Raw genomic sequence first — 27,568 nt, 5'->3', positions numbered from 1 at the left:
ATATTTTGTAAAAATGTTATTTGTTTATTTGCATTTATATATTTATAAATATCATTACATTTATACTCATATTCTTCTATTTTATATTATATATAAATATATTTAATATATAAACAAAAAAAATCTTAAATATATACATGCATGTCTTTGTATTTATATATATATATATATATATATATAATAAATATACACATACACACATTATGTAAAAAAAACCTTTTATTTTGGATTTGATTAATTGCGATTAATCGTTTGACAGCACTATAATTATGAATTAATATCGTGATGAAAAGTTGTGTGTGAGAATTTGATAAGACTTTTTGCAGTTTGTTTTTTCCCCTGTCATGTACTGTATGATTATTATACATCTAAATCTATTATTATACAAAATAATATCGCTAAAATAAAATAGCTTAATTAATAATTTTTTTTAATAATTAAAAAGAAATCAATGTAAGTCATTATGCTGTTAGAGTGTATATGAACATATTACGCTGTTATGAACATACTGTCATTTACCCTTCTCTACAGAACTTCCTCTCCCTGTGTTCGTCGGGATAACAAACGAGCTTGAGATGCGTTACCCCAATCACCCCTTGACCAATGAGAGTCAGCCTCACATCCTGGGCTCACTTACAGGCTCCGCCCCTCGTCCCCCTGCAGACAGACCTGTCCTCAGACACCCTGACACCAGCATGGACAAACAGGTCGGGTTATCAGTGATGGCATGCAGCAGTAGCTCGATACTTTTCCTGTAATTAATGATGATTTTAATTAATGTGTTTCCCACATGTATCTGACAGGAGGCGTGGTCTCCACCGCGGTCACCCGGCATCTCTCCGCCCCGCTCACCATCAGCCTATCGCAGCTATCCATATGGTGCACAGAGAAACGGAACAGACACGCTATTGTGTGAGAGTCTCTGTCATCATTCTGTATTCAGAGAGATCATAGTAAATATTCAAATCATTGAAACAGAAGATGAAACCTCTTCTTAAGTGATGCATCAAGGACCGGGAGTTTTTATTTCAGCAAGATCCTGATTATTTCTTTTTCCAGCAATTCCTATGGGAATGTGAAAGGAGATATTTCCACATTCACACACGCAGTCATGCTGTTATTAGATACCACAAGAACACATCACACAGCCGCTGTGTTTCACACACTGAGCGTAGACGTCGCTCGATACCTCTATGTTGTCAGACAGCTGTGAGTGTGTGTGTGTGTGTGTGTGTGAGCGTTCAGCCTTGAGCTGCTGTCTGCCCTCAGAAAGCAGTTGGCTAATTGCTGCTCTCCTGTGGCATATCGATATCATGCTAGTCTAATCACACACCTGTTGACTCACAAGACCTTCAGCTCATCCACAGTCAGCACGACACAGTCAGCAGACAGCAGTTCTGATAAAACACACACACACACGTTTGTTTTTGTGAAAAGTGGGGACATCCCATAGGCGTAATGGTTTTTATACTGTACTTAGCCCTCACAGGAGACTGTACATTTCTACTTTCCCCCCCAAAAAACCTCACTCTGTATGATTTATAAGCGTTTTGAAAAGTAGGGACATGGGTCAATGTCCTGAAAAGTCACCTTCACCTTGTAATACCTGTGTCATACCTGTGTCATTATACAAATTTATTTGTCCTCATTTGTCACAAAAACGCGCCCGCACACACACACACACACACACACGTGCTTTCCTGAGAAAATGCCTTGAGCCTGGATATTTAACCACATGTTTAATGTAATAATGTTGTGTAATGCTTGTTGTCCCCTCTGGCACTTTGCACTCTAAAATGTCAAGAAACTGATGTGTGAAGCAATAATACTCTTCAACTTACTTTGTTATGCACTTGTCAGAAAGCAGAAATACTGCTTCTTGTACACGTCACCAAAAATTACAAGGTTGACTGTTAAAATCTAGTATTAATTAAGAAATAAATGCCAAATATTTGCAGTATATGCAAGATTATAAATTAATTAAACACATAATGCAGACTTCTAAGAAGACGGTATTTTTACATATACAATAGCGCCCCCTCCAGTACAGTAGAAGGCAGTGCATGAGGACAAATCTGTCCTTCTATCCATCTGTCGTTCTATCTATCATTCTGTCTTTCTATCGTTCTATGTATCGTTCTATCGTTCTATCATTCTGTCTCAGTCTGCCTTTCTAACATTCTATCTCTAACATTCTATCTGACTATCCATCCATCCATCCATCCATCTGTCCTTCTATCTGTCGTTCTATCATTCTGTCTGTCTGTTTTTCTAACATTCTGTCTGTCTGTGTCTGTCTGTCTGTTTATCATTCTGTCATTCTATCTATCATTCTGTCATTCTATCTATCGTTCTATCATTCTATCTATCGTTCTATCATTAAGTTGGCTTGAAAGAGCCAACTTACTGAAATCCTATATAAACTACTACTACTACTAGGCTACTACTACTTCTGAGATCAAATTTTAAAATGTATCTCCTCCTAGACCTTTAAAGCTACAACCACCAAACTCAGGTCAGACCTTCAGACTGGTCTGACTCGGTATGCTATATCTTTTCTAACTGATCCGGCTTACGGTTTTCGTAAACCAGACTATCAAAACCACCTAAAATCCCATAGACTTTCATTGAGGGGGTGAAAACTTTTATACAATAAGACTTAATGTGTTTAAACTGTCTATTGCTATAGCAAAGCTAAACAACTCCCTACTGAAAAAAACAGCTAAAACCAGCCTAAGCTGATTGGCTGCTTTGGCTGGTCACCCAAGCTGGTTTTAAAGTGGTTTTGGCTACTTTTCAGCAGGTCAGGCTGGTCTTAGCTGGTTTTTACTGAATCAACTGGGTTTAAAGTGGTTTTGGCCACTGTTTAGCAGGTCAGGCTAGTCTTAGCTGTTTTTTTATTGAATCAACTGGTTTTAAAGTGGTTTTGACCACTCTTTAGCTGGGCAGGCTGGTCTTATTTGGTTTTTAGCTGGGGTTTTTTATTAACTGAATCAACTGGTTTTAAAGCGGTTTTGGCCAATTTTTAGCAGGTCAGGCTGGTCTTAGCTGGTTTTAGCTGGATTAAAATAGAAACATGCTAGTAACTTGCTAATCATGCTATAAACATGCTAGCAACATGCTATTAACTTCGCTAATCATGCTAGCAACATGCTAGTAACTTGCTAAACATGCTAGCAATATGATAGTAACTTACTAATCATGCTAACAACATGCTAATCATGCTAGTAACTTGCTAATCATGCTAATAACATGCTAGGAACGTGCTAATAATGCTAGCAACATGCTAGTAACTTGCTAATCATGCTTGAAACATGTTAACATCATGCTAGTAACTTGCTAATCATGCTAAAGACATGCTGGTAACTTTGCTAATCATGCTAAAAACATGTTAGTAACATCTTAGCAACCTACCAGGGTACCATAGCAACCACCTAGCAACACCCTAATATTACCTTAGCAACCGCATAGCAACACCGTAGCAACCACCAGAGTACCCTAGCAACCGCATAGCAACACCTTAGCAACCACCCGGATACCTTAGCAACTGCCTAGCAACACTTTAGCAACCACCCCGGGTACCATAGCAACCGCCTAGCAACCACCCCAAGTACCCTAGCAACCACCCTGAATACCTTAGCAACCGCCTAGCAATCACCCCAAGTACCCTAGCAACACCATAGCAATCACCCTGAGTACCATAGCAACTGCCTAGCAACTATCTCGGGTACCATAGCACACGCCTAGCAATATCCTAGCAACCACCCTGGGTACCTTAGCAACTGCGTAGCAACACCTTAGCAATCACCCCGGGTACCTTAGCAACCGCATAGCAACACCCTAGCAACTACCCCAGGTAACCTAGAAACACCCTAGCAACCACCCTAGAAGTCATCCCAGGTACCCCAGCGATCTGTTTTTCTCTGTCTGTTCTTCTGATAGACTGTATTGCCTTTACACATTCAAACTTTAATCTTTAAAACTATTTTATGTATTTTAAACTACTTCAAACTGAAAACCTTCAAACTTTTAAAACTTTTAGAAACTTTCTGGCTAGGCTTTTTCAAGCCAACTTGAAGTTTGTCTTCAAACTTTACTATCTTGTGTTCTGTCATTCTCTCAGTCTGTCATTCTAACATTCTATCTATTTGTCCATCTGTCTATCTGTCTGTATGTCTGTCTGTCTCGTTCTATCTGTCATTCTATCTATCTATCTATCTATCTATCTATCTATCTATCTATCTATCTATCTATCTATCTATCTATCTATCTATCTATCTATCTATCTATCTATCTATCTATCTATCTATCTATCTATCGATAGATCGTTCGTTCGTTCGTTCGTTCGTTCGTTCTATCATTCTATCATTCTATCTATCGTTCTGTCATTCTGTCTCAGTCTGTCTTTCCATCCATCCATCCAGTTGTGTTTATTATTAACACAGTATCATGTGTTGGAATAGTAAGTTTAGATTCTCCCAGCGAGGGATGAACTCAGTGAATGTATACTGTGCTGATATTCAGAGTTGTGAAAGAGCTTTTATCTCATTGTTAACTCCGGCCGTGAACAGAGAAACGTCAGTGTTATTGATCACGGCTTTCTTCATTAGTCAGCAGGGACCATTAATACTTTAGAATCTACACATAAAAGAAATGACGCTCTGGAAGGCCTTCAGATGTAAAGAACGCTCATGAGATCAAAACCCACTCAGGCCTCTTTTATTCTTTCAGATTGCAGTTATATCAAAGATCACGGCCATCACTGACCTACTGAAAAATTGATGCTCATTCAGTATTTTACATTTATTATCCCATTAAGTATAAGCTGAAGACGTTTACTCTTCTTCAGTTTTAGTTGAGTCTGAAAGTGTGTCTCTTATCTCACAAGCAACTGCTGATAGTGTTTAATACCATTGTTCTCTGTCATCTGCATCAGTGTGTCATTTTACAGTGCTGTGAATTGTTTAGATGCCAAAATCAGTGATCAGTAATGAAACTCTGTATGCAGTCAACTGTAAAGCCATTTTGTTTGTCTTCACCTTGAAATGTTCATTCTATCTCATTGTCATTGACAGCGTATGATGGTAAAGTGCCGGGTCGTCCCAGCGTTCCTCAGGAAAACTCCTCTCCCAGTCATTATTCTTTCAAACTGCAGTCGGAGCAGCCTGTCATCACACGCGTGAGCATTTCCTCACACCTCCTTGTTTTTGCACCTGATTTGACGATCAAATAGAAATCTGGGTGTCTGGATGAGGAAACACATTAGGGCTCTAAATCAGGATTTAGGTCATGACACTGCTTTTTAAAAGTGTATTTTTTTACAGTAATAACAAGTCAGGGCACATACACACCAGGCCCCGTATTTTGTTAGACTTGCTTAAAAATAATAGATTCATCTGCAGGCTCTTCAGGTCTCCTCAGACAGTTGTTTTTCTGATTCAGGTTGCGTCTGTGGAGCGGCTGGTGGAGCGGGCGGAGGTCGATTACTCAGACGACCCCTGGAGGATCACAGAGGAGCAGCGTGAATACTACACCAACCAGTTCAGGAGTCTCCAGCCTGACCTCAATGCTCTCATCATGGGTAAGAGAGATCTGTCTGAGATCATCTCATACTGTTAGATTTATGATTTCATGTGGACACTTTTGAAGTTTGCATTGGTTATGCTTTCAGGAACTGTTGCAAAAAACTTCTTCACCAAGTCGAAGCTTCCGATTCCAGAGCTGTCTCATATATGGTGAACATAAAGCCTCAGTTCCTCTCAGACATACAGTAAACTGTCTCTTTGTTTTCAAACAATCTTGTTTGATGTCCTTCAGGGAGCTGAGCGACGTCGACAAGGACGGTGCTCTCACTTTCCCAGAGTTCTGCACTGCCTTCCATCTGATCGTGGCCCGGAAAAATGGTTACCCTCTTCCTGAAACACTCCCCGCCACGCTGAGACCCGGCTTTGTGGAACCAGGTGTGGTTACAGCGCCACCGTCAGAGGTATGAGATCTAAAACTCGCAAAATGCCTACAATATTTACACCTGAAGTATTTAATGATGTCTAGTTTAAAACTGTCTAGTATTTCTTATTCAGTACCATGTTCTGCAATTATGAGAAAGTTCAGATTGACAAGCTCCAAATGGGTTTGTTTTACAGGAGACTGAACCTCTTATTGTTTTTGATGACAATATGATGCCTGGAGCCAATCAGCTCGTAAGAAGATCTTCATTTAACATTGATGCCAAGATCTCAATGTTCTGTACATTTTGTTCTGTCCTTTTTTTCTCACTTATTCTCTCTCACTTTTGATTTTCAATATTAAAATGCTTTACTGACATAATGATATGGCACTATATTGCCAAAGCATCAAAACAAGTAACAAGAACAGTTGCAGAGTGATGGTTGAAAATAAATAAATAATGTATGAATTTAATAAATGGATAAATAAATGTGATTTATTTAGTTTATTGGAGTGATATTAGTATTTTTTAATATCATTTGAATATTACTGTATTTTTTATTTGTTTTTAGATGTATTTATAATTTTAGTAGTTCAATTTTAAAAAATAATTTTAGTAGTTCTTAAACATTTATTTCAGTTAGTTGCCACTGAAATATAACATTTTTTAAAATTTGATTTAATATTTAGATTTTATTTTATTTAATTTGTCGCATAACAAACAAAAAAACAGATAAAAAAAAATGTTGTTGGTTTATTGCAATTTATTTATTCGTTCATTCATTCATTCTGCTTTTGCTATTGATGATAGTCCCTGGTTGTAAAAAAGTAAAAATTGAATAAGTAAAATATTTCACACACGCACTAAAGTATAACTCTCTCTGAGAATATCTGTTTGTCTGAAGGCAGAGGGTGCTAATGAGTCTCATATGAGATCTCAATAAGCCAAAATCCATCTAGTCCAGGCTTTATACCTGAGTAAACCTCTAAATGTCCTCATATCAGTCATTTTTATGCTGGCTTTTCATTTTCCCAAACAGGAAATGGGTTCTGTTGACCTGCAGATGACCTCTAGACCAGGTGTGACTGCTAAACAGGACGTGAGAGATGAAAGCAGGAAACCGGGTAATGACTTTAGAGACAGACGTCAATAAGCATAAACATGATTAAAGGAAAATATATACAGTGGCCCAAAAAGTATTTGGACAATAACATACAATCAATACAAAACTAAGACATTTGATATTTGGTATCTTATGTAAATGTCATTGCATTAAGTATTAAGTGCCAAACTTAACAAATTAAGTGATTTTTCTTTTTTTTTCTTTTTTTTTTTGAGTGAGCATGTTTGTGCTTTAAAATAAACTGCACTTGCTTTGATATTTTATTATTTAACACGATAGATATTTTTCTTCAATTTTTTCAGAGTCTTAAGTGTGTCGATATTTTTGGGGTCACTCTTCCACATTTAAGAGGGAAAATCTGTAAATGTATTGATATTCTTATGCATACAGTCTTATTTCACTGTTCTCATTGTGTGTTTTATTGTTTTGTCAGCAGAATTCAGCCCAAAGAGAATTCCAGACCCGCACGAAAAGCCAATACAGTGTGTCAGCACTTTAAAACCAGGTGAGTCACTGTCCTCAGGCACAGCGGGCTGCGCACACGCCCCTGACCCACCCCTAATCAGCCAAAGCCTCTAATTTACCTGTGCTTTACCGTCTGTGTTCAGGAAATAATGAAAATTCTGTGGTCATTTACTCACTCTCATTTTGTTCAACCTGTATGACTTTTCTTTTGTGTAACACGGAGAGAGATGTTTAGCAGAATGTTCCAGGTGCTCTTTTCCATATAAGTTCAAGTGAATGGATGCTGTCTAGCTCAAGAAATTAAAAAAATGCACTATGAAAGTAGCCCATGTGCACTAGATCTCAGGTCTTCTGATGCAATAAGGCAGTTTTATGTCAAAAACAGACCAACATTTGTTATTTTTTATTATTATTATTATTATTATTTTATTGTTATTATTTTTTGGGGCCACGCTTCCATTCTTCCAAATGTAATGTAAACTTATTGATATTGTTATTTCAATATTTTTCTTGTATTTCTGCCAGCAGAATTGAGCCTGATAAGAGAATTCTAGACCTGCAGGAAAAGCCAATACAGCAATACAAACAAACAAATAAATAAGATTGATTTAGTTTATTACATGTGTTATTTTAGTGTTATGTATATATTATTATAGTATTTATTAATATTTTAAATTTGCTTTTATTAATTTTTTTAGCTTTTTTTAATTTTAGTTTGTTTTATTTTTAAGGGTTTTATAAAAATTTCTATTCAGCTTTCATTTATTTTGCTTCAATTTATTGCCTCCTTAAAGGAATAATTCACCCCCAAAATTCTAATTTGCTGAAAATTGACTTACTCTCAATCTTGAGTCCATCCAAGATGTAGATGATTGTATTTCTTCATGGGAACAGATTTGGAGAAGTTTAGCATTACATCACTTGCTCACCAATGGATCCTCTGCAGTGAATGGGTGCCGTCAGAATGAGAGTCCAAACAGCTGATAAAAACATCACAATAATCTACATGACTCCAATCCATCAATTAATTTCTTGTGAAGTGAAAAGCTGCATGTTTGAAAGAAACCAATCCATCATTAAAGCGTTTTAACTTGAAACCATTGCAAAATATGAGTCCATAATCGATAATAATGCTTCCTCCAGTCAATAACATCAATACTGTCCAAACAATATCATCTGAAACAGGACTGCTTAATAGTTTGTAATATTCCTTATTTGTAACTCTGCTAAATGAATGAATGCAAATTTGATAATTACAGAGATAATCTGTATCATAAGACTTCAGAAGACTTGCAACAAAGTGTACGAGTCATATAAGCTACTTTTGGGTGCTTTTTAGAGCCCAGGAGTGTTCCCATTTATTTGCACTGTATTGAAAAGGGCAGCATGAACAATCTACAAAACATCTACAGTACTTTTGTGTCCCACAGAAGAAAGTGTCGTCATGTCCACAGCGCTGACCTTTTGTTCTAGTATTTCATGCAGTCTGCTCTGATCCAATAACAGCTCATATTTATTAAAGTGCCCAGATCACTGGGCGTTCACAAATAATCCTGTACTTTATTATTTCATTTTGAATGCAACATTGCTTCCAATATGGTTCTTATGAAATGCTTTTTTCCTCAGTGTTGGTAGAAAAGAGAATTAAAGTGGATACTGAGTTTTCGCCAGTGCCCCGGTGCATGATGGGATAGGAGACAGAGGCCCGTTTGAGGTGTTAACTGCAGCTGTAGGTGTTCAAGGCCTGTTGTTTGGATAGTATCGATGCTCTCGAGTGTGTTTGATGTTTTAGTGTTACGATTCAGTGTTTCTGTTGAGAAGTGGAATCTTTTGGCTAGAGAGAGCAGTTCAGTTTAGGACCGGCTTAAAACTTCAGGTTGTGGCTTTGTTCTTTTGTAGATGACAGGTAAATAAAAAAAGAATACTTGGTTCATTTTTGGGGTGTTCTTAGTGAAGTATGAGGCCTTTTGGCTTTAATAACATACAAATGTTTTACAGATTCTCCACAAGAGCTTGATGCAAACATGAAGTCAAGAACACGGCCCAGGTAAAACTTTTATAAATTCTCTCTACAGCTACACAAAGTTTTATTTTTATTTTTTATAAATAAATTCATATTTTTACTCGACACAGACAAAAAATCATTTTTTAAAGATTTATGAAGGATTGTGTGACACTGAAGACTGGAGTAATGATGCTGAAAATTAAGCTTTGCATCACAGGAATGAAAAGATAAAAACAAAAATGTGTTTAAATAGAAGAAGTTCTTTGAAATTGTAATGATATTTCAAATTTTTACCGTTTTTTACTGTATTTTTATCAAATAAATGCAGCTTTGATGAGCATAAGACAGTTCTTTCAAAAACATTGTACTCACCTTAAACTTTTAAACAGTAGTTCATGTATTTTATCAATGACTAATTAAGATATTTGACTACAAGATTCAGGGTTTATTTAAATGTAAATTTATTAAGAAATGTATTATTATTATTATTAGTAGTAGTAGTATTGTTGTTATTATTATTATTATTATAAAATGTATACCACTATTATTATTATTATTCATTGTTTTATAAATATAATATAATAATTCTAAAATTTTATAATAATAATAATATTATAATTTTTTTAATTTATTAGTATTATTATTAAATTGTATTATTATTACTGTAATAAAAAATATTATTATTATTACATTTATACAACCTAAATATTAAACATAAACTGACATGATTTGTCAGATTATGTGGTTTGTTGTCCTACTGCATTTCAGTGTCGCCAAAAACGTAAACAAAATCCTGGGTTAAATATGGACGAGCCCAGCGATTGGGTTGTTTTTACCCAGTGGGTGGGTTAAATGTTTGTTTTCAACCCAGCATGTGTTCTGTCCAATATTTACCCAGCACTGGGTTGTTTTTAACCCAACATTTTTTAGAGTGTGGACAAAAAAAATAAAAAATAGGACAATAATACAAAAAAAATAAAATAAAATAATACAAAAAATTATCCCGTAGATATCGACTTTAACAAATAAATATCCACATAGCAACAGTGTGGCACCCTAAAAGTGATGTTACTTTAAAATCTGTTACTTTATCTGTACTACAATATATAACCTTTCCAACAGAAAAGTACTATGTTTTTTTGGATTTTACCATGGCAGTTCCATGGCGTTTTTTGAAGTACCTAAAGTGCCATGTAAATGTGGTGCTTGTTAATGGTATATACCAAAGTATCATCTGAATCCCTCACTGTATTGCTGCTTATTTCTTGGTATACAGTGTAAAAGAGGTCTGATTGTGTGTTTTACCCACAGGTCGTATTCCAGCACCTCCATAGATGATGCCATGAAGAAGGTGGAGGAGCCGCCCACTCCTCCTCCTCGACCCCAGAAGACTCACTCCCGCGCCTCCTCTCTCGACCTCAACAAGCTCTTCCAACAGAGCGGTCAAGGTTCACGCCCATCCCAACATTCCTTGAGTATTTAACCGTTTACACGTTTACAGACATTGAAATATCTTACATTTATTAAAAAAAATTTTTAAGTAAATATTTGACTTGAGTTTCAATGCGGTATTGGCTGTACTAGAGTTGTATTGGCGCATTTGACGGTGAAGCACCGCTAACTGTGTGGATACTTTGACTGCTGCTTTTGCAAATGCAGTAACAGGATTCTCTGAGAAAATATTGAAAGTTTATTCTTATAATGTATGAAGTCGCAAGTTCACAAAGTAAGAATAATACGCTACCGTACCAATTTTTGAGAAGAGCTTTGATGAGATGAGTTGATTGGAAAACAAATGATCTTTGTGGTTGCAGTTGCGCCTTGTCCGATGTCAAATAAAGTTCTGGTCCCAGTTGTGAAAAACCATGCAAGTTAAGAAAACCCTTAGTTAGTCTTAATTTGAAGGACATTATTACTAAGGGAATGCTCAAATGTGGTGTTCACAGGTGAGGATTTGAGACACACATTCTGAGTCTAGTCTAATCCATATAAATGTTTAAAAGATAAATAAATCAAATTTGCACTGAAGCTGTTACCACAGAGTCCATTGCTGAATTCTCATCATACTTTAAATTCTCAGCGAGTTTCATGGCAGGCAAACAATTATAAAAATGGCCTAAGCTAGGTTAGTGCACTAAACTCACAGACTTCATGTATTTGATTAAAAAATACAGTAAAAACAGGAATACTGTGAAAAATAACTGTTTTCTGTTTTAATATATTTTAAAATGTAACTTATTCCTGTGATCAAAGCTGAATTTTCAGCATCATTACTCCTGTCTTCAGTGTCACATGATCCTTCAGAAATCATTCTAATATGCTAAATATTTCTGTGGAAACCATGACACATTTTTTAAGGATTCTTTAATGAATGGAAACGTCAAAAGAGTTTTTTGAAATAGAAATCTTTGTAACATTATAAATATCTTTACTGTCACTGAATACAACCTTGCTGAATAACAGTTTAAAATAAAAAAATAAAAATAGCCCCCACATTTTGGATGTTAGTGTATATGTACATGTATATGTTAGTGTAGTGTACATACACTACTGTAGCCAAATATATATTTATTTATTTATTTTGCTACAGTAGTGTGTGTGATTACTTCTCAATTGTCTGTACTTGTAATATTTTAGTAAATAAGTTGATGCAAAAGAAATGATGATTATTGCAGTACATAGCAGATGTGAAGTCATTTATTGTATTGAATTGTGTTAATTAATCTTGTTGTGCTGAATATTTGTCATCAGCCTTACTAGTAGTAGCAGTTTTAGAGTTGCTGGGAAGGTTTTCTTGTAGCTTTCTGAATATCTTCTCTTCTCTCAGGTGCTAAAAGTGGCTGGTTGCCTCCTCCTCCAGCTCTCCCTCCACGACCACCAGCTACACAGGTGAAGCGCTCAGCTTCTGCTCCTTTAGAGTGTTTCCTGATGCCTGGGATCTGTGGTAGCTGGTTTCTAGCTTGTCATTAGCTGTTTGACCTGCTTTCATCTTCCAAAACCCAACTTGACCTTACGCTGGTTTGTGACTGGCCAAAGATAATCTATTTTTTGGTGTAATTATATAGTTTCTATCAGCTGTTTTACAATGGTTTCAAACATGGCTCATTCAATCAGATTATTGGTCTGTTTCATGCAGTGGTTAATGGTTTTGGTACTTTACTGTTCTGTTGCTATGTTGTATAATAACTTCTGTCTTAATTCAATGTCTCAGATCTTGAGCTTCCTCCCTGGCTCAGAGAAGAGTTCCCAGAAGGCCGTTCAGCAGCCAAACTTTGCAGATTTCAGCAAGTTTAGGGAGGAGGTGAGTAGATGTTCACATTGATCCTATTTACAAGGCATTACTAGCACTCCTAAAAAAAAAACACACAATTTATTAACCTCAGATGTGGGATCACTAAACTGGCATTGGATCAGCATGAACCGAATGTAACTTCTGATGGGACTTTTCCAAACTGAAACAGAATATCCGTCTGGAATAATGTAGCGTGGCACTAAATAACGATGCATAAAGAGCCATTAAAACTTTTGAACAGAATAGAGATGTGTACATTTTTCTTATTTTTCCTAAATATCAAATTAATTGTTTATTTAGAGCTGCTTTCTGAGGGTACAGAAGATAGTTACATGTTTCCCAGAAGACAAAATGAGTTCAATTTACCCTGATCTTCAAATTCAAAAAAGTTTTCACGCCCTGGCTCTTAATGCATGGTTTTTCCTTCTGGAGCATCAGTGAGTGTTTGAATCTTATGTAATAGTTGCATATGAGTCCCTCAGTTGTCCTCGGTGTGAAAAGATGGATTTCAAAATCATACAGTCATTTTTAGAAAGGGTTCAAATACACAAAAATGCTGCAAAACCAAAGAATTTGTGGGACCTGAAGGATTTTTCTGAAGAACAGCAGGAAGTTTAACTGTTCAGGACAAACAAGGGACTTATGAACAACTATCACTAAACAAAAAAACAGCTGTGGATCATTCAGGTATTACGAATCAAGGGGATGTAAACTTTTGAATGGGGTCATCTTTATAAATTCACCTCTTTATAAATTTCTCTTGTGGTCTAAACATCTTTTATGTGAAATATCTTATTCGGGTCAGTACTAAATAAACAATAACATGCATTTTGTATGATCCCTCTTATTTTGGACATTTTGCAGATACCGAAAGGGGAATGTAAACTTTTGACTTCAACTTTGACTTCAAAAAAAAAAATAGTGAACTATGAACTCAAATCTGCCAGGTTAGGCTCATTGAAATTGTGCACACACGCTCTTCTTGGTGTCCGTCATCGCTTGTCTCGGTTATTAATTATGTATCCTCTTTGAAGCGTCTGAACTTCCTCTTTTTGGAGTGTGTGAACATGTCTGCAGCTCTTCAGCCATGTTACTGTCCATGATGTGTGTGTTCTCATGTTTCTGTGGCTGCAGGCTGGGAAGAGACGGCAGTTTCCCACAGTTTAATAAGAGTATGAAGCCGCAGGAGCCCAGTGAAAACACACACACACACACTCATCTGTGTTACACAAGCTCATGCGCTCACCGCTGCGGGCTGTTCTTACCTCAGCTTACATTACATACACACAGTTTTGACAGCACAGGCACCTGTAAATATCTGTGCTCAAGCCCTGTCTATGAAAGCTAATACTTACATAAGATATGAAGATATGACCGTAGACTATATGAAGGGATTCTGGACTGATCAAATACTCATAACTCAGCTGAAGTCCATAAAAGCCCGTTTAACCATCTCACAAGCTTTCCTTCATCTTTATGGCCTTTTTACCCCTTCGTGCTTTTAACTTTTGGCTTCTGTAAAGCGTTGAGAGGGAATGTGATCGCTGTGTGAAATTCATTTGTCATAGTCGTGTGAGTTATGGGTTTCATGAGGTCATTATTGGACAGAGAAACAGTGTCTTAATCAGGTGCGATCTGACAAGTGTGTTTCTGAAACCCAGCAAGTTGCCTTTCTAGACTGCATGTCGAAGACATCACAGATATATTCTTTAATCTCTAATAAATCTCCAATATCGCAATAATTGATTTGGTATTGATATTTCATGCATTTCTAAACTAAATTCAAGATACAAGATAATAATAGAAACTGAATATATTTTATTTTATAATAATGATGATAATAATAATAATAATTTAGCAATAATGGACTTGTTTTATCTTCAAATTTCTGTATGCTTTTATTAAAATGCATCCAAGATTGTGAGAGACTAATAGGTTATTTATTTATTTATAGTGTAGGAGTATTGAATAAAAATAAATAAATAATAATGGACTTGTTTTTGGAATTGTTTTACCTTAATTTTTTTTTGTATATTCTAAAATAATCCAAGATTGGGAGATAATAGTAATAAATAGGAGTTATTGATTTTTTTTATTTTTTTATATATAATAACATTTATTTTATTTAAAAGAATTATAAAGAATTATCTAAATAATAACGGACTTTTGAAAATCCAAGATTTTGAAAAATATATATATTTTTGTATTTTCTTGTAGTTATTCAAATAAATCTAAGATTGTGAGAGTATAATAGTAAAATTATTATTTTAAGTTATTACATTATAATTATTATGTTGAATAAAACGTAAAATAAAAATTAAATGAAAATAAATCTAAATTAAATCAATCAAAAACTTGTTTTTGAAATTGTTTTAACTTCAATCTGCTGTATGTTTTGTAATTTATTACATTATAATATTATTATTATTTAATATAATATTTATATTATATTGAATAAAAAGTAATATAAAAATCAAAGCGAAAACAAATCAAGAACTTGTTTTTGAAATTATTTTTCCTTAAATTTTCTGTATGTTTTGTATTTTTATGCTTTTGGCATTTTTGCATTAGCAAACTTTATTGGAATCAATTATGAATCATGTCTACTGTGCATTTGGTTTATTGAGCGCTATTTCTGTGACGTTATATATCATGCTTTCTCACAGTTGCCATAAATCCAGCATCTGTGTTTGCCGAGACATGTTTTCCCTCCAATAAGTGGCAAGTTCTGACTCACATCTACCTGCATGACTTCACCTATCATCTGATTTTATATTAAGTTTAGGACTAGACCTGACAGTCTGTGATTAATTATTTCTGTTTTTTTTATGTCCCTTGTTGAATAATGACAACACAGCAGCCCTGAGGTGTTCATTACTGAGTTTCATCCCGAGCTCAGGGCACATGTCATGGAAACACAGTCTCAGAAAACAGCCTCCATCACTTACTTTCCGCTCGTTTACATCTCAGATCTCGCAGTTTCCTTCAGGGGGAAGAGCTCAAGCTTAATTAAACTCTGAGATGCTGAGATGTTTCTGAGCAGGAACCAAGAGATTCATGTTTGGCCTTGAATCACATCATCTCACGCTATTATCATCATCATCATCTCTCCTGAGTGTTGACGGATCAGAGAGCATATCTATGCAATATTCAGTATTATGATGTGATAATATGGGTACAGTCATGATTTGTTTGAGCCCCGAAACACTTTATTATAATTTATTCATTTAGTATAATGTACTGGTTGTATTAATTATATGCTTACTGTGATGTCGTAGTGTTCCTGAATCAGTATTTCTGTACTAATATTCCCATCAGCCAATCAGAATTTAGACTTAGGGGTAGTAAAATGTTTTAGTAACATCAAGCTATTATTATTTCTGTCCTGTCTCAGAGGTAGTAGGGTTAGATTTAGGACTGTGCTGATTTGACCAATGTTGTTCCAGAAACAAAGAACTAAATTTAATTTTATTTAATTTCATTACATTTAATTTTATTACATTTTGTTTAATTGAATAAAAATATTAAATAAAAATGAATCTAAATGATAACGTATAATTTTAAGTACATATAATTATATAATAATTTTTATAATTATATGGGCTTTTTAACATTTTTCAAATTGTTTTGCCTTCAGATTTCTCTGTTTTTTGCAGTTATTAAAATAAATCTAAGATTGTGAGACTGAAATAGGAAATGCTTTTATTTTCAGTAAAATTATTTATTATTCAATGACTATATATAGAATGAAAAGTATTTAAAAATAAATCTAAATCTAAAAATATATATATATTTTTTTATTTAACCTTCATTTTTCTGTATGTTTTTGTATTTTTTATGCTTTTTAATGTATTGTCATCGGCTTAGCAAAATCTAACAGAATTAGACGAGAATGTCTCCTAACATTTTAATGTAATTTGATTTAAAAAAAAAAAATTTTATCAATTGATTATTTATAAACAACATAAAGACCAGTGTAAAATAAAGCTGCAGGAAAAAAGCAAGCTTTTTTCCTTTCTTTTTTGTCCTTTGCAGTCTACTCTGCATTAGATTAGTAAATAGAAATAATTCTGCATGCTAATTGTTGTATTATTCTGTGAAATGAATTCACAGCTCATTACATTATACAAACAACAGGTGGCGCTATTGTAAATTAACAGCTTTAACTGACCAGGTTAGACTATGTGACCCTATCCATCTAACCAAACTTAATTTTTCCTATTTTTCTCTCACACGGTTATGCTAGGCAGGTTTTCGGCTTGGTCACATTTTTCCAAAGTTTTGTCCTGTTCGAAGGAACACTTGTTTTTATTTAATGCTCCTTTGCCATGTAATAGTCCTTCTGAGTTTTATAGGCGACGATGGGCACCGTTACCTTCACGCGGCTGTATTACGCTCATAACTCTTGTGTGTTTTCCCAAGGGTACAGCTGGCTGAGTGAAATAACTCGTTGCGTGCCGCAGCAAATCAAACCGCTTTATGACTTTTCAGACAAATTTATAGCTTCGCCATCGGCCTGTTTCTGCTATTACTTTTCATTGTGCCATAAAGAACAGATTCCCTCTGCCACATCGACCACAGCCCCGGACGGCAGGCGCTTTTCAACCAACACATTGCATTTTTTATGAAGTGATTGAATGTTTGCACAACACCGACAGAGTACGATAGCGTTCCAGTCACGCGTGCTTAAATGAACAGTAGTCAGATCTGTGTGAATGAAATACAGCAGCGTAAGTGGGATGTTGTAAGCTGGAGAGTCTTTACTGAGAAAGTCAAGATGGATGTTATGCCCTCCGAGTGATCCATGAACGCACACGGCGCAGCAGCATTGAGGGAGAGCTGTGTAATTCACTTTAAAGGGTGAGGGAAGAATTTAATGTGGCCTTCACCTCTACATCTCTTTTTCTTTGCCCACTTCCTCTGTGTGAGAGACTCAGAAATTGTGGCTTTTGGAAAGAAACGATTAAGGGAAAATGCAGACCTAAAGTGGTAGTTCATCCAAAAATTCACATTCTGTCATCATTTACTCACCCTTAATGTGTTCCAAACCTGTATGAGTTTCTTTCTTCAGTTGAACACAAAAGAAAAATGTTGGTAACCAAATCGCTTCCATTGACTTCCATTGTATTTTTTTGTCTGTATTATGGAAGTCAGTGGGGACCAGCAGCGGTTTGTTTGCTTACCCACATTCTTCATAATATGTTATTTTGTGTTAAGCAGCAGTAAAGAAACTCATACAGGTTTGGAAGAATTTGAGGGTGAGTAAATGATGACAGAATGTGCATTTTTGGGTGAACTATTCTTTAAGGAAATATGTGGATTAATTAGCTTCAGTCAAAACTTCAAATTTAAATGTCCTGATTACATGCATGTGTAAAACTGGGATGTGTAAACAAGAAATGAACACAAAATGTCACAGGAGACACTTGCTTTGAAGGCTTATGTGCATTAGAGTATGTGCAATCCTTGAACCCAAAATGCATCTGGATTCAGACTCATTTTACTTTATATTGTGACAAATGCTTTTATATTAATTCAGCTGCAGCTTCAGTAATACATTTGGTTGTTGTTTGGCCTTTATGGATTTATTTACACTGCCATTCCAATTTTTTAATTTTTTATATTTTATAATTATAATTTTTTTATTATAATTATTTATTTTTATAATTTTTATTTATTGTTTGTTTTTATATATTTATTATGTATTTCTTTTAATTTTTTTAAGAAATTAGTACTTTTATCAGCAAAGATTAATAAAATTGATCAAAAGTAACATTAAAAATATTTTTCTTCAAATAAATGCTGTTCTTTTCAACTTCCTATTCATCAAAGAATTGTATCATGGTTTCAAAAAAAAAATAAAAAATTGCTGAAAATACAGCTTTGATCACAGGAATAAATTACATTTTAACATATATTCAAATAGAAAACAGATGTTTTAAATTATAATATTTCACAATATTTTTATTTCACAATTTTTTATCAAATATATTCAGCCTTGATGAGAATAAGATACTTTTTTTTTCAAAAACATTTTAAAAATCCTTTTGAACAGTATAGTGTAAATAAAAAATGAGGAATTATTGAAGCCCCTCATGGTGAAAGATCCTCGTAAATGTGTTGAAGTCTTGGTTAATGTTATAAATTGCTTTGGAAAAACTAACATCGAAGGCTTTCTGATCTCAAACTCCTCATCCTCTTACAGCAGGAGAGCAGCGTGAGAGGAGGTGTGAGCACAGAGGACCTGGCGCCTCCCAAATCGGTATGTGTCATTAACAAACTCCCAACACCTCATCTGAGCCCCTTTAAGAGGAACCCATATCTCACAGATGCTCAGCCTCATCATCAACTTGAGCATCTTCTACTCATCTTCAGTGTACTGGCATTTAGAGCATGTTTGATGATTTTCTCTCGAAGTTTATCTTTAACATTTAAACCTCTTCTCAGGATTCTACAGTGATACATCAAGGCCACGCCCCTCAGAAGCCAGTGCGACGAAAGCTCCACCCCGAAAGTCAGAGTGCCACACCCCCCTCGGCCACGCCCTACTCTGCTGCAATATTGACCAAATCTACACAGAGGTCCATATATTTGTATTTTTTTTTTTTTATGGCAGTGTTTACAAAAGCATATTATAGCTTAAATATTACTTACAAAAGTAAAAGAGGTAAGCAAATATATTAGAAAATGCAATAATAATAGTAACAATTTCAAATGTGTTAAATATAAAATATTATATAGGGAATGGCAATATTTAGTATTGACAATAACTTATTCTAGTTTAAGATAGATTAAATAATAATAATATAAAAATGGTAATAATATAAAATGTATTAAATCTATAATATAACATTAATACAAGAATGGCAGTGTTTTCAGTAACTATTGCAAAGAACATATATATTTGCTTAAAGATGACTTTTTTTTACTTTACTAAAAATAAAAGATTAAGCAAATTTGTAAATTAGAAAAAAAAACAAAGATCCAATATTAATAATATAAAATGTATTTAATATATATAATATAAAATATTACATATACAAGAATAGCACTGTTTACAGTAACTATTTACAAAAAAACATTACTTATAAAAATAAAATAAAAAATAAGCAAATATGTAAATTAAAAAAATAAAAAATAATGTATTACATTTATAATATGAAAGATTAAAATATACAAGAATGGCCGTATTTACAATAACTATTCACACTAACATTATATGTTAAATATTATTATAAAAAATAAGAAAATACGTAATTTAGAAAAAATAAAGATGCAGTATTAATAATAGTAATAACAAAATGTATTAACTATATAATATAATAAAATACATTTAAGAAACATTAATACTAAATATAAATCCTAAAATGAAGATATCAATAAACACCCATCTTACACAGCTGAGAACAAACAGCATGTATCAGTGATTTATAAATGCTAAACAAGTGAGATCAGGAATTGAATACCATTGAAAGGGTATCTACACATGCATACACGGGTGATGATTATCCGCTCTTGTGTTCCAGGCCTCCACCCAAGCAGAAGAGAGAGATCCAGATGGCCATAAGGAAGAACCGAGAAACCAATGCAGTCCTGACACGTCTCAACAGTGAACTACAGCAACAGCTAAAGGTGCCCATTTATGACCACTTATACTTACAGTTCACTCAAAAAAGGAACATTCTGTCTTCATTTTCTCACCCTCCTTTGTGTTCCATGGAAGAAAGAAAGTCATACGGGTTTGGAATGACATGAGGGTGCGTATACGATGACAGATTTTATTTTTGGGCGAACTATCCCTTTAATTTTTCTGCTCCTACACATGGTTATTCCAAGAAGCCAAGACATTAATAAATAAATGGCATCCATTGATGCCTAAAATGTTAGCAGTCTCATATGATCGGATCTGGAGATTGAAGCTGTCTGTTCACACATGGTTAGTTTTCTAGATGGGCAGCACATACTATTTCCGACACCTCTATAGTCAGACCGATCAAATATCTCTTCTAGTCTGGAATTGGACGCATGCCGCTCTTATATATAAACACAGGCAGCTAGTGTTTCCCTGAAGAGTTATTGAGTGACTGGAGATGGTCTAGAGTTGCAGTCCTCAAATCATTCAGAGATCCGCTCAATGAACACACACACACACACATGCTGGCTTTCTGAAAATGCAAGGTAGGACTTCGGTTCAAGCAGTTGTCTTCTTTAAAATAGTGCATCTTGCAGCAGCTGTTGTGTTTGAAATGAGGCTGAGATGTTTCTCATGAGCATCAGAATGTGCTTGGAAATGCATTTTACCACCAACAATGAGAGCAGAAAGAGAGAGTGAGGGAAATGAAAAGCGAAAGATGTTAGACTGCTGCTCATAAACGCCCATGTGCAGATCAGGTTGCACTGCATGCTGGGAACTGTTAACCTGTGAACCACTGTACGCTATGTTACGACTCTCACATCACAAAGTGTTTGTTTTCTAGACTTAAGGTCCTTGCACACCAAGTCCGAAATTCTCATCTGAAATTTTCGCACGTTAAAAAATAAACACAACATAATGTGCCAATCATGTTTACACACTGCCTCTGAAACTTTCGTCCATCATAAAAAAAAAATGGATCAGGCTCAGTTTACAGCATTTTTTTGCATCCGTATCATACATTTTGAGAGGTGTTTTGACAATTAAGGTAGAACTCTCCTTTCTCTCTAAGCAATCTCAGGATTGGATGGGCCCAATATTTCCTCTTTCTTTTTCTCTTTATAAGAAAGGAGAGAGGACAACAAAATCATCCTCACTTTAAGTGAGCATTACATGGTGGGTAATATAAATGTAAAACCAGGAGAAATGAGCATGCACAATAGAATATCCAATGGTGGAATTGCATGAAGTTTGGTGAGATTGAGCAATGACACCATGTATGGAGTATCAGATTCACTGATACAGCAAGAATCTGACATATATTTCAAAAAGCAGTCAGACGAGTGCAGATATTTGAGAAGATGCTCCTGATGGGTGTCAGATCAGACTGTGTGTCTGTGTCTGTCTGGATTGTTCTAGAAGATATCTGATATACGGGACTTTAATGACAAATGAGGACAGGTAGCAGTAAATGTTCCAGAAACATCAGTGAGCGTCAGACCAGCCGCTTTCATCCTTTTATTTGATGTCATCTGAAGGTCCTGACCTCAGGTCATGCTGACCAGCAGTCAGTGACATTCCTCATATGACAGATGTCTGTGTGCTCAAAACATTTGTCAAATGAGGATCAGTTTATTAGTGCTAAACCAAGCAACGCTTGTACTATTTGCTCATATTTGAGATTTGCAACCACTCAAAACAACTTAGTAACCTCACAGCAACATACAAATTCACTGAGAAAACTTTAGCAACTGCATAGCTACACATTTAACCCACCCTAGCAACTGCACAGTAACACAGTAAATTCACTCAGAACACCCTATCAACCACTTAGAAACACACTAAAACTGCTCAAAACACCTAGCAACCGCAGAGAAACCCATTGAATCACTCAGAACAACCTAGCAACCACATAGCAACACACAAATCTACTCAAAACACCCTAGCAACCACACAGCAACACACAAATCTACTCAAAACACCCTAGCAACCACACAGCAACACACAAATCTACTCAAAACACCCTAGCAACCACACAGCAACACACAAATCTACTCAAAACACCCTAGCAACCACACAGCAACACACAAATCTACTCAAAACAACCTAGCAACCACACAGCAACACACAAATCTACTCAAAACACCCTACCAACCACACAGCAACACACAAATCTACTCAAAACACCTTAGGAACCTCATAGCAACACCCTAAACCTGCTCAAAACACCCTAGCAACCACGCAGCAACACACAAATCTACTCAAAACACCTTAGGAACCTCATAGCAACACCCTAAACCTACTCAGAACATCCTAGCAACCGCATAGCAACACATTGAATCCACTCAGAATACCTTAGCTACCGCATAGCACCACACTAAAACCACCTAAAAAATCCCAGGACACCATAGCAACCGCACAGCTACACCTTGTCATTGTGACAGTGAGTTCTGGATGTTCACACAACACTCAAATCATGTAAATATCAAGCTGTTGCTTTCAGAAAAGCTTGAGGAGATGTGGATTTGGATGAATATCGGTCAGATTGCTTACGTTTTGGCTTCAGGTTTTTCACTGTGGAAGAGCGGAGGATATCATACAGGCCTGAAGGAAGTGGTGAAATTAAGTCAAGTTTAATTGAATCAAGTCGGCTTAGCTTATCTCAGATCATCACAGCTCTGTTTCTTTCTCCTCTTCATAAGGTTGTGCATCGGGAGCGAGTTACTCTGGAATCCCAGCTGGATTTGCTGCGGCCCGTGGCGTCGACCTGACCCGACACGACACCCGCTCTCTCTAGTGTCTAATACTGTGAGCTGGGACAGGATACGTACTTTAAGTGACCAAACTCTTGGGACGCCACAAACACTGTGTCAGAAGCACAGGAAGAGGATTTTACCTCCACGGGAGAACGTGAAGAATACTAGGAAGTTTGTTCGGTCAAAAAACTCTTTGTTTTGGGTTTGTGTGTTCCTGCCTGTTTTACAGCAGAATCATGCTAACACAGCTAACCGCTAATTACACAAACCAATACAAAAGAAAAGCTTCAATATTTCACTTCATTCCAGGAAACTGGAAATCAGTTTATGGTTTATGCAATGGATCTGGTTCTATAACTGCACAAATATATCGAGTAATGATTTAAAATACTTTCTTTTGTATTTTTGTTGCCATAATTTAAAAAACACAAAAATTAGTTTGAGGCTAATCCTGTTCTACCAAGAATAAGCTTATAAGGGTGAATATCATGAAAAAGTCAAGACACATTTCACCCCAAAAACAGAAGAAGAAAAAAACAGAATTAGAATGATAGAGTTATAAAGTTGTACTAATAATGCATGTATATGTATATATACATATTTACATATACACACACACATATATATATATATATGTGTGTGTGTGTGTGTATGTGTGCATATATATATATATATATATATATATATATATAATTATATTGATAATTATTATAATAAATATTGCATTTTTTATTTATATATTAAAGCCTATTAAGATTTGTTTTGTGACAATTAAATCCATTTTAATCATTAACTAAAGTCAGCACAACAAATAATAACCTGACCATAATAATATGTAAGATCTGTTTCCATTACAGTAATTATTATTAATACTTTGGGGAATGAAAAAAAATCAAGCTCAATTTTCTTTAAGAAAAATATAATTTATTCTTTCATAATTTCTGTAATTTTTTTCTTTTGGTTTTGGGGTAAAACAAATCTCCCTTGGCAGTTTTTGTGTGATTCGCCTGTGATGAACACTGTTGAAAAGTAAGTAAAATGTAGAATAATCATTACTTTGTGTGCTGGGACAAAGAGTGTTGGACGTGTTGTAGAGACTCTTCAAATGTGAGTGTGTTTGTGTTCATGCATGAAGATGAACGTTTACACTGAAGAGGCATTTATTTTTACACAGCTAGTTCTGACGGCATGTTGTATGTGAGTAGTTTGACAGTACAGGACTGTTTATGACTGGAATATTAGAATATGTAGACGTACCTGTTGAATGCCACATTAACCTCAGATCAACGAGGGCGATCCAGTGATTGTGCTTGTAATGTATTACAAAAACCACCCATCCATTTTTTGTTTTTAGTTTTTCTGTTATTGCTTGCCATATCTTAACTATTATTTCTAACTTTTCCGTAATTTCTTAAGCATTTATTACAATTCTAAAAATCATTTTTGGGGGTAATTTCAGTAATTATGAAATGTCAAAAAAGGTTGATTGATTAAAAAAAAATGCATCAAATGAAAACCAGCAACTGCAAAAAAAAAAACAAAGTATAAATGTCTGTATTTTTGGTTCAAAAGTGTGCTAAATACTTTCCTATGCAAATCATATTGGTGATTTTGCGGGCCGAGCTTGTTGTGTGTTTTTGATACTGATTGAATTTCTCATGCACTGTGTTCTGATGCAGGAGTGTTCAGGAATGTTCTGTCCATGAGTGTGTCAATAAACCAGTGGAATTATGGGAGATTATGATGGATGTAGTGTGTCTTGCCTGTTTGCTTGTCATTTTGGGATAATTTTTCAATGTTCATGATGCATATGTAATTGTCATTTGTTTTTGCAAATTGTTGAAATTATTTTCTATGGTGAAGGAACGAATGCATATAGAGTTAAATTGAATGGAACCTTTTCCCGTCAGTTCATCTCTCTGGTTTTCTCATATATGACTCGAGCATGAGGACCATAGAGAATCAATTGTGCAGGTGTGGTAAGTGGAGCGATGGTTCGTGACCTCTGATGACCATCCTCTATTTGTCTGGAGAGATTGTTTCACTGCCTGATCTCACGTGTTTCAGATTGTTTGTGTTGGAAATGATAGGTTTCTTCAGCATGGACAAGATAGCTCCATGTGGCACGGAAAACACGAACATGAAGCAGTCAGAAACAGTCAACTATGGAAGCCCGTTTCCACAACTGAACAAAATTCAGTGGTGGAAACGGGCTTCAGTCAACCACTAAACACCCATATGTGAGTATAGGGTTGGGGACTTCTGGTCACTTCAGGTTTATTTCTATTTGTAATGTCACTATAAATGATCACATGTAACTATAGGCACACAGTCTGCACATGTTTTAATGTCACTTAAATGATAATATGTTGATTAGGTGCTCAGGTATTATCAACTATTATTTGTGCTCCATTATTAATAATGGTATCTGATTAATATTGTGGAAACAATAAATAAATAAATTCGTTGATTCATAGAAAATTGAAAATAATATCTTTTTTGATTATTATTATCATTATTTAAATCTTACCCCTTGCTTTTGAATGTAAGTCTATCACAGTGACCAGAAAAATATTAAGTAACATTGGTAATAATAAGAAATGTTTCTTGAGCAGCAAATCAGAATATTAGAGTGATTTCTGAAGGATCATGTGACACTGAAAACTGAAGTAATGATGCTGAAAATTCAGCTTTGCATCACAGGTATAAATTACATTTTAAAATATATTCAAATAAAAAACAGTTATTTTAAATTCCAGTAATATCTCCCATTATTACTGTTTTTTTTCCCTGTATCTTGTACTTTTTTCAAAACCTAAAATAAGGGATTCAAAATCCAAATTATTTCAACCTTTTGTCTGGCAGTGTATGTAATTTTGATTGCGCTAATTATTAATAAAATATTACAAGTTTAATGCATAATGGACAGACACCTATTTTAAATGGAAAACATCAAATTTGCCAAAATACTTCATAAACAAGCATTTAATGCATTGAGGGATTTGTCCCTAGTCAAAAAATCCTAAATCCTAAAAAGATCAATTCCTACTGGATCAACAGAAATCCCCATATTCCAGTTTACTCTATCAAACTCCTATTTGATCCCTTTGGGATTGATTCTGAATTCCATTAGCTTTCCTGTCAGGCATTTGAATGCAGAATTCTATTTGTTCAGGTTCCAAACGGTCCTGATAACAGCAATCAAATCATCACATCAGTCCAGGGGGCTGTTTCATAAAACAGGTTTACCAAATAAGCCAGGTTTATTTCAGTTAGTCTGATTTATTGTCCAATGATTTGGTTCAAAATAAGTCAGACTAACTGAAATAAGCCTGGCTTGTTTGGTAAACCTGTTTTATGAAACATCCCCCACCCCCAGATAAACAACAGAATTCCAGCTATTGATCCAAACACATTTAGCCAAATATTTATTTTAGTGGTTAAATGTAAAATAGCATGAGTAATGTATACCTGTAAATGTTGGGATTGGATGCTGTGGAGAGGGTAATCATGTGAACACTAAATCTGACCTCATTGCCTGATAGCACGTCATTGTTCTGTCCATCATGCGCCGCAGCAGATCGGCTGTGGAATGAAGGCCAAACAACAGGACAATAGAGAGTGACATGCTTATACAAATATATGACATAAACCGCATCCTGGGCCTCACGTCCTGCCAGTCTGGAAAAGTCCACAGTGTATTTGACACTTATTCACTCTTAATGTGTGTGTGTCATTGCATTAGATAAGGGAATGACAAAATAAGGACATGCATTTTAAAAAAGAGAGACCTCACAGTCACACTTTTCAGACATAATTCAGAAAAATACGTTTGAAATGCTAAAATAATAGATTTAGTATTGACTCCATGGGCTCCCATTCAAAGTCCCTCCAGAACAAGTAACATTAATGATTATACTTTACAATATAGTTCAATTCATTACTATTAGTTATGCATTAAATATCATGAACTAATCATGAAAAACATTTTTACAGCAGTATATATATATATATGAAAATTATTCTACATTAAATAAAAAATACACAAAATTCTTAAAATATAAATATATGAATATAAATAAAATATAAGTATAAAATATGAATGAATGTGAAACATTACAACTGTGAATTAACATGCACAAGTATGTATTTATAAATTAAAATCACCCTAAATTAATAAATAAAATATTAAAATATTTATAAATAATATAATTAATAAATAAAAAACAAACAAATAAATAATACAACTGTGAATTAACAATGAACAATAATATATTTATGTAAGTATATTTAGAAATTAACATGAACAGATTAATAAATGCTGTAAAAAAAAACGTGACTGAGCGC

General features: G+C 34.8%; 1 protein-coding gene across 5 annotated transcripts in view; it reads left to right on the top strand.

Moving 5' to 3' along the window:
* LOC306859295 (ralBP1-associated Eps domain-containing protein 2-like) overlaps positions 1-23,782 on the top strand; it is a 43,280-nt gene extending 19,498 nt beyond the window's left edge. The window contains exons 3-19 of one of the 5 annotated variants that reach the window (XM_079400264.1): positions 532-707; positions 804-912; positions 5,076-5,179; positions 5,443-5,581; positions 5,672-5,735; positions 5,818-5,986; positions 6,144-6,200; positions 6,987-7,071; positions 7,507-7,575; positions 9,534-9,582; positions 10,852-11,015; positions 12,368-12,429; positions 12,752-12,841; positions 19,038-19,094; positions 19,280-19,413; positions 20,359-20,464; positions 23,168-23,782. In XM_079400264.1, coding sequence (XP_079256390.1) covers positions 532-707; positions 804-912; positions 5,076-5,179; positions 5,443-5,581; positions 5,672-5,735; positions 5,818-5,986; positions 6,144-6,200; positions 6,987-7,071; positions 7,507-7,575; positions 9,534-9,582; positions 10,852-11,015; positions 12,368-12,429; positions 12,752-12,841; positions 19,038-19,094; positions 19,280-19,413; positions 20,359-20,464; positions 23,168-23,236 — 1,703 coding nt within the window. In that variant the 3' untranslated portion in view covers positions 23,237-23,782. Of the gene's footprint in view, positions 1-531; positions 708-803; positions 913-5,075; positions 5,180-5,442; positions 5,582-5,671; positions 5,736-5,817; positions 5,987-6,143; positions 6,201-6,986; positions 7,072-7,503; positions 7,576-9,533; positions 9,583-10,851; positions 11,016-12,367; positions 12,430-12,751; positions 12,842-19,037; positions 19,095-19,279; positions 19,414-20,358; positions 20,465-23,167 lie in introns of all 5 variants that reach the window. The other 4 variants (XM_079400267.1, XM_079400266.1, XM_079400265.1 and 1 more) reach the window with 4 other exon arrangements.
* The last annotated feature ends 3,786 nt before the right edge of the window (positions 23,783-27,568 follow it).

Source organism: Barbus barbus (genome assembly GCF_936440315.1).
Source record: "Barbus barbus genome assembly, chromosome: 40".
In the NCBI taxonomy this organism is placed as follows: Eukaryota; Metazoa; Chordata; class Actinopteri; order Cypriniformes; family Cyprinidae; genus Barbus; species Barbus barbus.
Note: the sequence above shows the minus strand (reverse complement) of the source record. Positions and strands in the feature narration are given on the sequence as shown.